This window comes from Antennarius striatus, chromosome 5 (genome assembly GCF_040054535.1).
Source record: "Antennarius striatus isolate MH-2024 chromosome 5, ASM4005453v1, whole genome shotgun sequence".
Taxonomy (NCBI): Eukaryota; Metazoa; Chordata; class Actinopteri; order Lophiiformes; family Antennariidae; genus Antennarius; species Antennarius striatus.
This window is the reverse complement of record NC_090780.1, coordinates 12,269,037-12,282,322: the sequence shown is the minus strand read 5'-3', so window position 1 is coordinate 12,282,322 and position 13,286 is coordinate 12,269,037. Positions and strand designations below refer to the sequence as shown.

The 13,286-nt window shown below is 39.1% G+C and overlaps 1 protein-coding gene across 1 annotated transcript in view; it reads left to right on the top strand.

Annotated features, from left to right (window-relative positions):
- LOC137595510 (voltage-dependent calcium channel subunit alpha-2/delta-2-like) overlaps positions 1-12,017 on the top strand; it is a 43,036-nt gene extending 31,019 nt beyond the window's left edge. Inside the window, exons 25-38 of the mRNA XM_068315682.1 lie at positions 41-131; positions 246-308; positions 409-512; positions 1,456-1,554; positions 1,678-1,769; positions 1,863-1,910; positions 2,059-2,130; positions 4,153-4,305; positions 5,405-5,457; positions 5,685-5,740; positions 5,937-6,060; positions 6,167-6,276; positions 6,381-6,463; positions 7,351-12,017. Of these exons, the coding sequence (XP_068171783.1) occupies positions 41-131; positions 246-308; positions 409-512; positions 1,456-1,554; positions 1,678-1,769; positions 1,863-1,910; positions 2,059-2,130; positions 4,153-4,305; positions 5,405-5,457; positions 5,685-5,740; positions 5,937-6,060; positions 6,167-6,276; positions 6,381-6,463; positions 7,351-7,443 (1,241 nt within the window). The 3' untranslated portion in view covers positions 7,444-12,017. The remainder of the gene's footprint in view (positions 1-40; positions 132-245; positions 309-408; positions 513-1,455; positions 1,555-1,677; positions 1,770-1,862; positions 1,911-2,058; positions 2,131-4,152; positions 4,306-5,404; positions 5,458-5,684; positions 5,741-5,936; positions 6,061-6,166; positions 6,277-6,380; positions 6,464-7,350) is intronic.
- The last annotated feature ends 1,269 nt before the right edge of the window (positions 12,018-13,286 follow it).

Sequence of the window (13,286 nt, the reverse complement as noted above, 5' to 3'; positions counted from 1 at the left end):
ATATGAACAGGGGAGATAATACACTTGTTTTGGGTTCTAGGTGACCAGGGCCTCATCCACAACCTGATTTTGGATTCTAGGATTATCGGGCAGCTGGCATCTCGTGTGTGGAAGAACAAGGATCTGACTTCGTAAGTCAACAATGTTCTCGCTGTATGCATCATTTTTACACAGCAAGAGGGTCAAAATATTGAAATACACTTAATGTATAGAGCTGGCCATGAAAGATGAAATATTTGTTACAGGTATGGCTTCCTGGCTGTATTTGCATCCACTGATGGAGGAATCACACGCGTATTTCCAAACATGTGAGTAAGATGTATTAAATTGCTACAGCAGGGAGCAAACCAGTAATATCACATGTATTTTATCCATAAACAAATGTAATGATGTGTTTGGTTCTTATAGAGCTGCTGAGTTATGGGATGAAGATCCTGAGCCCTTTAATTCCAATTACTACAGGCGGAGCCTCGACAACAGAGGCTACGTATTCAGACCTCCATCGAGATCCTGTGAGCAACTCATTAGAATTATGCCGGGTTTTTGCTTGGTTTTGAGAGAGCAATAAAAGTGAGAGTAATGTATTTGCAAAAAAAAAAAAAAAGCAAACAGATAAAAGTAATTATAAAATACTATTCATATAGTGTTGCAAGTTAAACATAAAGAAAATTTGAATAAAAATCAGAGTGAGGAGAGCTGACATAGGAAGTATGGGGTAGGTGTATGGGGTACAGCTGAGTCTCGTGCATCTGGTGTAAAGCCCTGGAGGATGAATACACAACAGCAGACTCAAGCAGAGGGACCATCAAAGCATGGATGTGACAGTTCCGTGAGATCCTAAACGTTCCCTTAACCACCACTGAGCTTTGTAGGGTATCTTTCAGCTCATTGGTTCATTTGACTCTAACTTATTTTCAGCTGTAACAGGCGCTGGTTCTCATCTCAGTCGTAAACTACCTGCTGTGCACCACCTGACAGACAGAACTAATGAGAAGCTGGAGAGCATTGCAGAGCATGTAGCAGAAACCCAGACAACTCTCCTAGGAACTAGTGGAGAGCAATGCTCATATTAGAATTTAAATTTAGCTGTTGACCAGAGATGTGACTTCAACTCATATCAATTCATATCAAATTAAGAGTGATGATATACACAGCTTAATCCTGCTGCCCCCTAGTGGACAAAGAAAAGAAAGAAAAATTAATTAACGTTAAGTGAACAAGACTTGAGTTCAGTAAATGTTGATAGGAATCATTTTATATTTTGGATGAGTCAGATGGCCCAATCTCCAGTGTGATCACATGATCTGAACGGAGATTATTTTCCTCCATGTACAAAGTGTTTGTTACACAACTGTAACTTCATGATCCATTTGAGTTTTACTGAGTTGTAAATCATAATTTAAGCTTTCATTCAAACTTACATGAGCAGTTTCACCTGTAATGTCTCTGTTTCAGCTTTGGACGACCCCATAGTTACAGAAAATGGCACCATTGGAATTCTAGTTAGTTCCGCAGTGGAGGTTAATTTAGGGGGAAAGCTGTTGAAACCTTCAGGTAAGTACAAATCAGCAACTTTCTTCATTTATTTTCTCGATATTTCATCTACACGTCTTTCCGAGTTAAAATGCTGCTTCTTGTCCTAACTTTTCCTATCTTTTCTCTGATTGTGTCATTTAGTGGTCGGAGTGAAGCTGGACTTGGAGGCTTGGGTGGACAAATTCAAGATCTTAGCCAGCAACGTGTCAGACAGTCGACCTGGTTCACACAAGGTACAACTCTACCACTTAATTATGATCACATAGTTTATCCATTCAGAGTAAGAAAATAGACATCACTGCCTCATTACATGTTTCCTCTAACAGTGTGGACCATCCAGAAGCTGTGAGATGGATTGTGAAGTGAACACTGATGTGAGGGTGATTTCTGTACATGTTTTATAAAGTTCTTTTTTGTATGAATGTATCTTTGGACTTTTTCCTGCTGCTGTTTTTTGATGAAGCAAAGAGCTGAAAGCTGCTGTTTGTGCAGCTCATGCGATATGAACTTTGTTCTCTGCAGGACCTCCTCTGTTATCTCATTGATGATGGTGGGTTCCTGGTTATGTCCAATCAGAGAGATCACTGGAAAAAGGTATGTCTTGTCTCTTTTGCACTGATTATATTGGCTCGGCTTGCCTCAGCTCTACTTGCCTCATTATCTGCTAGGTTTCATTTCCACCACAGTTAGCTGGCCATCACATTGACACCTCAATAACATACTGTGATATAATTTCTGATGCAACACACACAAATGCTCAAACAAAAAAGGTCAGAGACTTTAAGGACTGACGACGATTTCAGATTACAGAGGACGAGTGAACACCTCGGCTCTTGGGAACTCCTCACCGGCGGTTGACTTGAACACCTCCTTCACTCGCTTTCAGGCAGGCGGCGCTGGCGCTAGCGGTAGGGCTACCAAAGCTGATGTGGGCAACCTGCTGGGTTAGCAGAACTGCCTTCTCTCACTCTCAGTGCACGGCGTCAACCAAATAGGATGGAGTGGAGGACATGACGTGGTCGCCCATGTCCTCCACTCCACCATTTCACACCTGAGCATTGGCAAGGAGAATTACCTGCGCTTGCTGTTCATTGACTACAATTCAGTGGTCAACACCGTGGTTCCTCATCAGCTGGTCAAAAAGCTCAGGAATGCATCTGTTCTTGGGTTCAGGGGCTCTTCACCAGCAGGCTACAGGTTGTGAAGGCTGGAGCCCACTTCTCCTGGGACAGGACACTTAACACTGGTGTCCCCCAAGGATGAGTCCGCTGCTCTTCTGCGTCTATTCAAGGAGTTGGTCATTGACTTCAGAAGAGAAATCAATGACACACACCACAGCTCTGGTAAAGAAGGCTAGACAGCGGCTATACCGCCTAAGGCTGCTGGGCAAATTCATGGTCTCTGCTTATGGCTGAAAGTCTTTCACCATACAACAGTTGAGTTGGTGCTTTCAGGGGAACAGCGCGTCCTGGTAGGGCAGCTGCAGTTTTCAGGACAGGAAGGCCCTCCACAGAGTCATCCGATGTGTTGAGCGCATCACTCACACAATACTGCCCTGTCTCCAGGACGTCTACACTCGGCATTGCTGTATCAGAGTGAAGGAGATTCTAAAGGAGACAACCAACCCCATCATGGACTTTTCATGTGGCTCCCCTCAGGCAAATGCCTTCGGTCCATCAGGGCAAGAAATGAGAAACTGTGGGGGAGTTTCTCCCCACAAGCCACACAGATCCTAAACTCCAAAAGAACTCAAACGTTATCATATTTATGCATTTACAGTCTGAATGTTATGTATATATCCATTTTACATTCACATTATATTTAATTTAATATATTTACTCCTGCTCTATAGATTTTTATTACTTGTCTAATGCACAGTGCTGGTGTCGTCGTGTCCGCATTTCACCGCTGCTGTTCTAGTACGGTCATACATGTGACGAATAATTGAGTCTGAGCCTGAGAAACATCCTCACCTCCTCTATTGATCATGGCATGAGTTTCCACATTTCCATAATAAACTATGACAACTGGTATTGACGATGCTCTCTGGCCAGTCAGTTTTGCCTCGGTTCATATCAATCCTCAACAGAGGTGATAACACAAATATCACCAGGCTCCAGTTCACTTGCTTTTTCTGTCTTGACATGGGTAGACAAGAGGTTAGGTCAGCGTAGGAGGGCCATTTGTATGATAGTGTGTGTGCAGCATTATGTAATAACAATACTGTACAGTCAGTCAGTCAGTCAGTCATTTTCAAACCCGCGTAATCCGCTAACGCAGGTTGCGGGGGAGCCGGTGCCTATCCCGGCAGTCTCAGGGCGTGAGGCGGGGGACACTCCGGGCACGACGCCAGTGTACCACGGAGCCACATAGAGACAAACAATCATTCACACACACACTCACTCCTACGGTCAATTTGGAACGGCCAATCAACCTGAAGCGCATGCTTTTGGAGGTGGGAGGAAGCCGAAGAACCCGGAGAGAACCCACGCAGACACGGGGAGAGCATGCGAACTCCGCACAGAGCGGGACTTGAACCCGGTCCGCCGTGTTGTGAGGTGGCAGCGCTTTGTTGTCCTCTTTCATAATGTCTTCCATTTCTTTCCTTTATTTCAGATCGGTGTTTTCTTTGGCGACGTGGACCCCTACTTGATGCATGCGCTCTACAACAATTCGATCTTCACTCGTCGTCAGACTTTTCACTACCAATCTGCATGTGAGCCAGTCAGCAGCAGACACACTGGTGCAGCACCAAAGGGTATCTTCGTGGTAAGAGGGCAGTATAGGAACAGCACCAATGAATTCACAAAACTGTCAAACTGTTTTTATTAAACTGATCTTTAATAGAGCAACACGGAACTGATACTTGTTCTAGGATGGACAGACATGTAAAAGATGTCGCATCAAAGGCGTAATGGTCATTGCATTTACTGACTTCCACATGATTATTGTTGCCTCACTTCATGAAGGTCTCAATTCTTTGTGCTCTTCTGTAAACCTCAATGTGAGAACAACTGGGATAGTACATGTTATTATAGTGAAAACCTCCAAAATATTTTTTATTCAGTTCTTTCTATTTACAGTAAGTGAGACTTGGCAGACATGTATTTGAGATGAAACTTGTTGTCTTGGGCACAAAGTCAGAAGGCAGTACTCCTAGGCGGTCAGATAATTCACTATTTGAAATGTTTGATAGCATAAGAACAGTTTGAGTTTGGTGTCCCAGCTGCGGCCTCTTCATTCCCTGCAGACATGTTTATGTACTTTTTAGAGATTTTAGAAAGTGATGAGCAAACTTGGTGCAAATTTTTTTATTTATTCATTTATCTATTCATTTATTTAATGAAAGAGGACATGAAGGTAGTCGGTGTGAGAGAAGAGGATGCAGAAGACAGGGTTAGATGGAGGCAACTGATTCACTGTGGCGACCCCTGGAGGGAAAAGCCGAAAGGAAAAGAAGAAGATCTATTTATTTATTTACTTATTTTTCGGACATGTTGATGTAACAGACTTCACACCTTCATCACATTTACAACATCAACATCAAACATCTGAAAAATAAAGGGTTGTCGGTTGGAAGCCGATAGGCTTGTGAAATTCCCATCCCCCAGAATCAACAAACATCTCTCTTATTGCAACATGTTGTCAGCCAATTCAGACATTACATGTTTTCGACCAGTTCATAAATTGAATTTTGACAGACATTCATATCCTTATCCACTTCCAGATATTAAATTGTCAGCCGAACTGTTTTGATGACGAAGGCAGAGAGTGAAGCATGTCATGGGTGAATACTATATGTGTTCATTCATCACTTGTTTCAATGCAATCAAAAGTCATCCTCTGTGTTACTCTCTTTTCTCTACAGCCATCCATCGTTGACGTGCTTAATCTGGCATGGTGGACATCCACAGTGGCCTGGTGAGATTTAGTGTGCTGTGAGTCAGATGACAGCCAGAGCATGTGAGGTGTCCTCAAAACAATGTGAACTGTGTGCCTGTAGAACACGGAGGGTCTGTCAGTGTCAGAGAGCGGCCTCTCAGTTATTTACACCTCAGTGTTCATGTGGCTTTGACATGTGTTCACTTTTACTTATTAACAGCGACAGATTGTCTTTCTACTTAAATGTCATGTGAATGCTTTTTCAGGTCTGTGACCCAGCAGCTACTGTATGGATTAGCCTCCAACAGCTGGTTCTATCAAGGTGGGTTATCAAAAGGTGTTTGTTCACACAGGAATCACTGTGAATGAATCCACACAAATTAGTCAAAACCGTCTGATTATTTCAGATTTAGACTTATTATTTTCTGTTTTTATGTAGGATATTATTTGATTTATATAACAAAAACTCATTTGCTTTATTTTAACCATGTTATTGCATTTATTTGCTTTTGTTCTAGATGATATCCTCGTAGACAGTTTTGAGATAAAGGAAAGCAGCTGTGTGACCATCCAGAGCCAGTTCTACTTTACAAACACCACCAACTCCTACAATGTGCTGCAGGACTGCGGGAACTGTTCACGGTGTGTTCTTTTGGGGCATCAGCAGAATATATTTGTGTCGAGTATACGCATATGTGCTGAATATATTATCCGAAGGCGGCTGAATATCCATCACTGTCTTCCACAGGCTGTTCCATGCAAAACGGATAGAAAACACCAACCTCCTGTTTGTGGTCGCTGAGACCCTCCCCTGCAGCTCGTGTGAGATAGAAAGACTGACACAGGTCAGGATAGAATGTATCCTTTACTTCTCACACATGGTCTGGTTCTTTTATTTGTGTTGAAATAAACTATATGTGGTGATTAAGTTCAATGTTATATCCTTAAACAAAACCAAACAGTTCAGGAGGAGAATCCTTGTGAAGTCCTGAGCAATGCACGCTATAGAAAGGGCCCAACCTCCTGCTTTGACTACAGTGCCTTAGTGAGTATTTAATGTATGACCCTACATGTGCCTCAGTCCTGAGAACTGTATTTGTGATTTTGTGCATAAAAATATTTTTTAGCCCCAAAATTCTATTTTGGTAGAGAAATTATTATCACACATTTAATTTGTGCAAAACAAAATATCTAGTATAGTGTGGTATAGTATAGTATAGTATAGTATAGTATAGTATAGTATAGTATAGTATAGTATAGTATAGTATAGTATAGTATAGTATAGTATAGTATTTGTTGGTTAGAAGGTGATCTCTGCCAGATAAATGGAGCATTACTGAACTAGTATTTTATCTTCATGACTCCAGGCACAGACTTTACAATCATTTTTGATAAAACTGTATATGATTTTCAAAGCTGATCTGCTTTGTTCTTCATCAGAATTACTTGTGGTATGGTAGACTTGCTTCAGAAACCCACTTTCCCCCTCAGTCTTCTGTTGCTGGAATGTGGTCAATGGGCCAGGAGACACTGAACACTTTTCTTTAGATTTCTTTTATTCTTTGTAAAACAGATCTCTCATCTTTTCTGTCGAACAGTGGTGCACAGAACTTGCACTCGATGTTCAACATGAATCATAGTAGCACAGACCATGAAGAGCAGTTCCTTTCTCCACATACCAGCATGGCCTGTTCTTACACTCACTAACCAGTAGTACTGTAATTGAATGTGACTCTGCTTTAATGAGATCCTGCAGCCTACAGTATGAAAGCAGATAAACAGCAGATAAAGAATAGAATAGATTTCCCTCTGATCCGTCTATTCTAATTTCTCTACACAATGCAACTTAAATACAGACCGGTCTTCATGTTGGGGTTGTACATGTGGTGGTTTTCTGTGTGAAAACAGGATTCATTTTAACTCTCGTTGCAGGAGAACACATCAGAGTGTGGACGGGGTCTTGCTCTACAGTCCTCCATTGGAGTTCTCTTATTTCAGTTTATTCTGTGTCTTTTTCTTCTCTGACATAATAACTGATATCTTTCATCTCTTTGGGTTAAGGCTCAGATCTACTGAATGTCAAAATCGAACAACAACTGCAAAATTCTGTTTTATTGATCCACCAACAGCCCATGGTGTATTTCACTGTAGAATGAAAATGTGTGGATCAGCTTCAAGTGATTTTGCCTTATTGCTTATGCATTTGTTGATGTTTTAAGGCTTAAGTTCAAAATATAGGAAGAGAATGTGTTGAGCATGCATGAGCTTAAAGTAGGGCAAGCATGTTGAAGGTGTAAAACTATGTAAACACTCACCAAAAGGTCAAGGAGGCAGCTGACACGCACTTTTATTGACCAATAGGAAACCAGCTGTGTGGTGAGGATGTCGGTCTGAACCTTTAGTTGGATTTTGTTTTGTTTTATTTTATTTTGCATTTTACTTGACTAGACTTGTAATACCAAATGATGTAAACAGAGTAACTACATTTTTAAATGTAAAAATGCTCGTTTGATGGAGAGATCCTGTCAGTTTCTTCATATCATATATTATATTATCACATACTTTAGCAACAGATCAGCTTCATTTTAATACTGGAGCTAATCAAGCTTCAATTTTAAACATTTAACATTAGCTAGTTTCCATTTTCTATTACAAAACTTTTCTATAGTGTTACTATAACCTTTAATTTTGTTCTTTTGAAAAGTGAACCATGTTTACCTCGGCAAATCAGTGTAAGTGTTGATAATATTAAAGGTGTTAAAAGTAAAAAAGTGTAGCAGAAAAATTTTGAAAATGTAATAACTGCTTTATTTATAATCTTGTTGACTCAATAACATTCTGTTCCCAGTGTTTTCTGGTGTATTGTGCTCAGTGACATAATATCAAACCACTGGTTGGACTGTGTGTTGTGTCACCTGCATGTGCTGCACACCAGAGGGGCTAAAAGAGGTCCTACTTTTTACATCATCACTCCATAGTGGCTCCTAGTTATATATTACAACACTGTACCAGCAGTCGTACCTGGGTTAAAGTTATTTTCTATTAAAATACACAGTGGAGTGATGCAACAACTTAATAAATGCAGTATCCGGAGCTTTTAGTTCTTTCATCTTTTAGTCAGTTGTCTTTAAAGCTGCTTGAGATACTGACTCCATTGGGAGGTTTAGATTGTGTACTCAACACACTGAGCTACTTTCTATAGCATGACAACATAGAAAATAGTATGTGCTGCAGAAAGAGCATCAGAGGTCAGCCTCTCTCTCCTGTTTGTTTATTTGCTTTGTTCAAATTCACAATGAATCATCTTTGTCAGTTCATGTTCAGCCCTAGTGAATACATAAAACAGCCATGTTTACATGACAGTAGATCTGGGCCTTAACATTACAAACACATCAGTGTCTTTCTGTTCCCCTCTGACCATTGCCATGGCAATTCCAGCACTATAAATTATATCATACACAACAATCCAAACATCTTCCCTCTACCATCAAGTATAACCTGTCTTAAAGAAAAGAGAAGGTTTGATAATTCCCACGCAGGTACGTTCTTAGAACACTTTGACCTAAAAGAAAACAGAAAAGTCATCATGATGGGAAATGTTAGTGAACAGAAAGAGTCTGACTAATAGTCAGACTCTCTCTGTTCAATAGTCTAATAGTCTGTTCAATAGTCTAATAGTCTAATATCACTGATTAAATGTATTTAACAAATGTAATCACCTAGTCAAGGTTTGTCTATGGAAAGGCTTCCATGAGGACTTGGTAAGATCTTGAAGTGCTTCCAGCTGATAATAGTTGTTAAGGGTTCTGTAAAGACACAAAAACAGAACAAAGTCTTTAATGTGAGCCGTGAGGCTTCATGAGTCCTTGAAATAACTGAACTAGTGGTGTGAAAATCCTCATCTTCATTCTACACTCAGTATAATATTGTAAGGATGACTGATTCAGATGCAGTGGCATCTATGTAGTCTCATAGCACAACACAACACATCGCCAAAGCTTGTGTCTTCTAGACTTACATCATGTTTGGTCGTGGGGAAGTTTACTCAGTCTTTTTTCCTTGTATCTTGACTATTTGTCAAATCTGAATTTATGCACTTGGTGTGAGCTTCTTTATGGGGAATGTAGCTTCTTGAACAGCTTTAGGTGTTATCAGTATGTGATGCTTTTTGCTATCTGTTGAGATTCTCCTTGCTGAAAGTCAAGAAAGCTATTTTCATTTTATCATACGTACCTCATCATGACAGTGATGTCTGATTTTTTTTTTATGTTCATGAAGGCTGGTGCTTTATGTAAGGGATCACACTCTGTTGTATGAACTCAATACAAAAAACAAAATGCTTCACATAAGGGAAATACACAATTACATCAACGTCAAAGGTGTAATTAAATGAGTGATAAAAACTGTCACAATATCTGCATATGCTTCCGAATTATGTTGATTATTAATAATGAACACAAAAGGAAAGAAAAACGTAATTATAATTTGATTAGAATTGATTGACTAAGGAAGACAGAAAAGTTGGTTAATGGTTTTAGTTATAATATACGTCATCAAATTAATGTGGTAAACTTTGTGCAATATTTAACCTCCAGACAAGCGATTATTGGATTTACTAGAAAGATGTAATTATTTTGTCAAAAATCTTAAAAAGTACATCTTTACACTTTTTCTCATTTTTAAGTAGAAGTTTCAGACGTTCACGTTAAACAACTTGCATCTTGAACCGTGATTGGCTTACGTGGCAGTAGTGACAAAATAATTTATGTAAATACGTATTAAAGTCAGTTTTAAAGTGACTATAGAGGAACTGTCACTCTTAAGCAGATGAATGTGAAAACAGCCTTTTGGTGCCAAACTCTGTACATGCACTGTTGAGCAGGGTGCAGGCCAAACAATAAGCAAAAGACATTTTAGAGCCGAAGGGTTTTTCAAGTTGTTTAAATGAATAAGTTGTACAGGGTGGAGATTGATGCATGATAAAAGTCTTGACAGTGATTTTTCTCTGTAGTCTTTTTGTGTCTTTGGTTAACAGTTGATATTTTTAGAAACATTTGTAAGAATATTTTTCTTCATCTGCCTGGTGTTCCACCCTTGCGATGCCTTGTTGCACTCATGCAGGTCACGTGAAGGATACACTTGAATTTCAGGCATTGCAACTTTAAACATATTACCTTTTAAAGTTGTAAAAACTTTTGAAAAGAATACAGCACACTTGACACTTGACATAGAGCACATCAGAAGTGTGTTGAGCAGCCGGCCTCCTCTGTTCTCTTGTGAATGGACAGACATCTATCGAAGCACCGAGAAGGATCCCTGCCACCCTTTGGTTACATGTTGTTTCTGTACACTGTGGTTCCGCCTTGATTCAAAGCACAGTCACTGTCCATGTCCAGAGATTTCCTTTGTCCCATCTGCACACTTTATATTATATTATACCGTATTTAAAGCTTGTTGTACTTTTTCATTTGGACTGACTGCAAAGTGTGAATGTTTATGTAGGATATTATCTATTGTTGTGCATCTCTGCTGTACCCGAGCATGGTGGGGACCAGGAGGAGTAGATTAAAGCGAAAAACTTTTTGGAGAACTCAGCAAACACACTGCTTGAAAACTGAATCTTAAAAGTTTCACTTTGCGACCTGTGGTATCGAGCCTAGGTTGCATTGCATTATTCAGTCACCGTCATTCACTGAAGGAAAGACATTTTGTGAAACTCTTTATAGCCTATAATGTATTACTCTTGGTCAGTATTGTAAATTCAATTTTAAATTACTGGTATTTATTTGCATGATATTTTGACAGATTTGTGTATATAGTCTGATGGATATTTTACATTCCTGTCCACATCGAACTATCCAGTGCTGTGGGGAGGAGCGGGGGTTCCCTCTGTGGATGTTTGAGGAGATGTGGAAGACTCACAGCTGTATGCTTTGAGTAAACTCACAAAGCTGAAAGTTTGACTTCAGTGAAGCCTATAGTAGCTATCATTGTTTGAAAATTAGGTCTTTTGTGGCAAGTAAAAAATACAGAAAGGTTCAGAGTTAGGAGCTTCATACTGCCTGGAAAAAACTGACATCAAAAGCTCTGGAACTGCTTCTGTACATCTCAGCTGTATATCAATCAAACATGGCAGTGGCGTTTGAGGGGAGACACCTTTATAATGAACTTAATTCAGATTTGTGTTGTTAATTTCATTTATTTATAAATGACTTTATTTGGATATTAATATTGATTTTAAAATAAAAGGACTTGAATGTGTTTGAAACTTGCCTGGACAATTTACATGAAAATAACAAAACAGAACAAAAAAGGTATTTACCCTATGTCAATGTCCAATTTTATTTATCAAACAGAAAGAATGTTAATGTCTCCTCTGTATTTTTGCTTTTCATTTTGCTGGTTGTTGTTTACTCGCGACCGTTTCCTATCTTTGTGCCAGTCTCCAGTGCCACCTCATTTTTGTACAGATGATGTGAAGCAGTCAGCAGAAGATAAAAAGCTAACTTTGTAAAGATTTTGTCAGCCACATTGCAAAAATAGATATAGAAATGTTTATATCTTTGGTGAATAAATGCTGTTGATATTTTTCACTTCAACTCTGAATCGTTATTGTTGCACAGATGGTTACACTGCATTCTGCTTGATGATTGGACTTAGCATCAGAATACTTTATTAATCCTCAAAGCAAAATTTGATCAATTTATTTAAAAAAAAAATCTTGGTGAAAGTTGATGTGATTAAGCTGTCTACAAATAAAATTTTATTCATTCTTTGTTAGTTACGTTCTACATATATTACATAATGTCTGATGCTGGCTGGATGTAATAAAAAGAAAACAAAAAGCTGAAAAAACTCATTTGTTATATTAAATTAAATATTACTATCATTATTATTTTAAATACATTTTAATGGTAGAAAATGCCAGAGAAAAGTGAAAAACACCCACAACAACATACTCTGCTCTTAACCTTATTTAATTGTCATACTGTCACCAAAACCTCAAAGACATTTAATTTACTGTGATAAAATATAGAGAAATACACCAAAATCTCTACATTTGAGACACTGGATCCAATTTGCAAAACATTCTTTGCCCTTTAATTAATTTATTATTGAAATGCCTTGAAATCCTTTTTCGAGACTAGTTTGTGTTCACTGTTCTGTTTTCTTACTGCATGGCAGACTAACAGAAAACAAATGCAATATGTTGAAATGTTCGAAAGTTCATGATCACAGGTATGCATATCTGTAAATTCCTCTGGATTTCTTATCCACAACACATAAGACATACTTCTTCTTTTTCTTTTTAACCTTACATGCCAGCAGCTCATCTCCTGGATATACTGAAGGCTCATGCTGCTGTGAACTGACTCCCATTATCTAAAGCACAGGCATTGTTTCATTGTCAGCTGTCAGAGATCAAAACTGGAGCTCAGGGCTGCTTGGTGAAGGTCAAAAAAGAAACCTGCTGCCTGGATGGATCACCATGTGCATTTGTCCACAATGTCAGTCAACAAAATATCTAAACAGTGAGCAGAAGTAAGTTGATAGGACAGTTGGAAGCTTTCTCAGACACTAAAAGCCCTGGTCGGGAGTTGTGGGATGTTTTGGCTCCTTTAACTCCCAAAGCTTGACGGCCAGCTGCTCTCAATAGTCTTATTTGGATTAAGTGCTATAGCCTCTATCCAGCAGACACTGAGCCTTGTTATATGAGTTGAAGAGAAATACATTGCTTGACTTAGTAATGAAATCATGCCATCAGCGTTTGGCAAAGCGGTTTGAGTCCTATTGAAATTTTAATCCATCATGAGATATAACTAGCAAATCTGTGAGGCTCTCTCATAAGAGAACAACAGAGACACTGA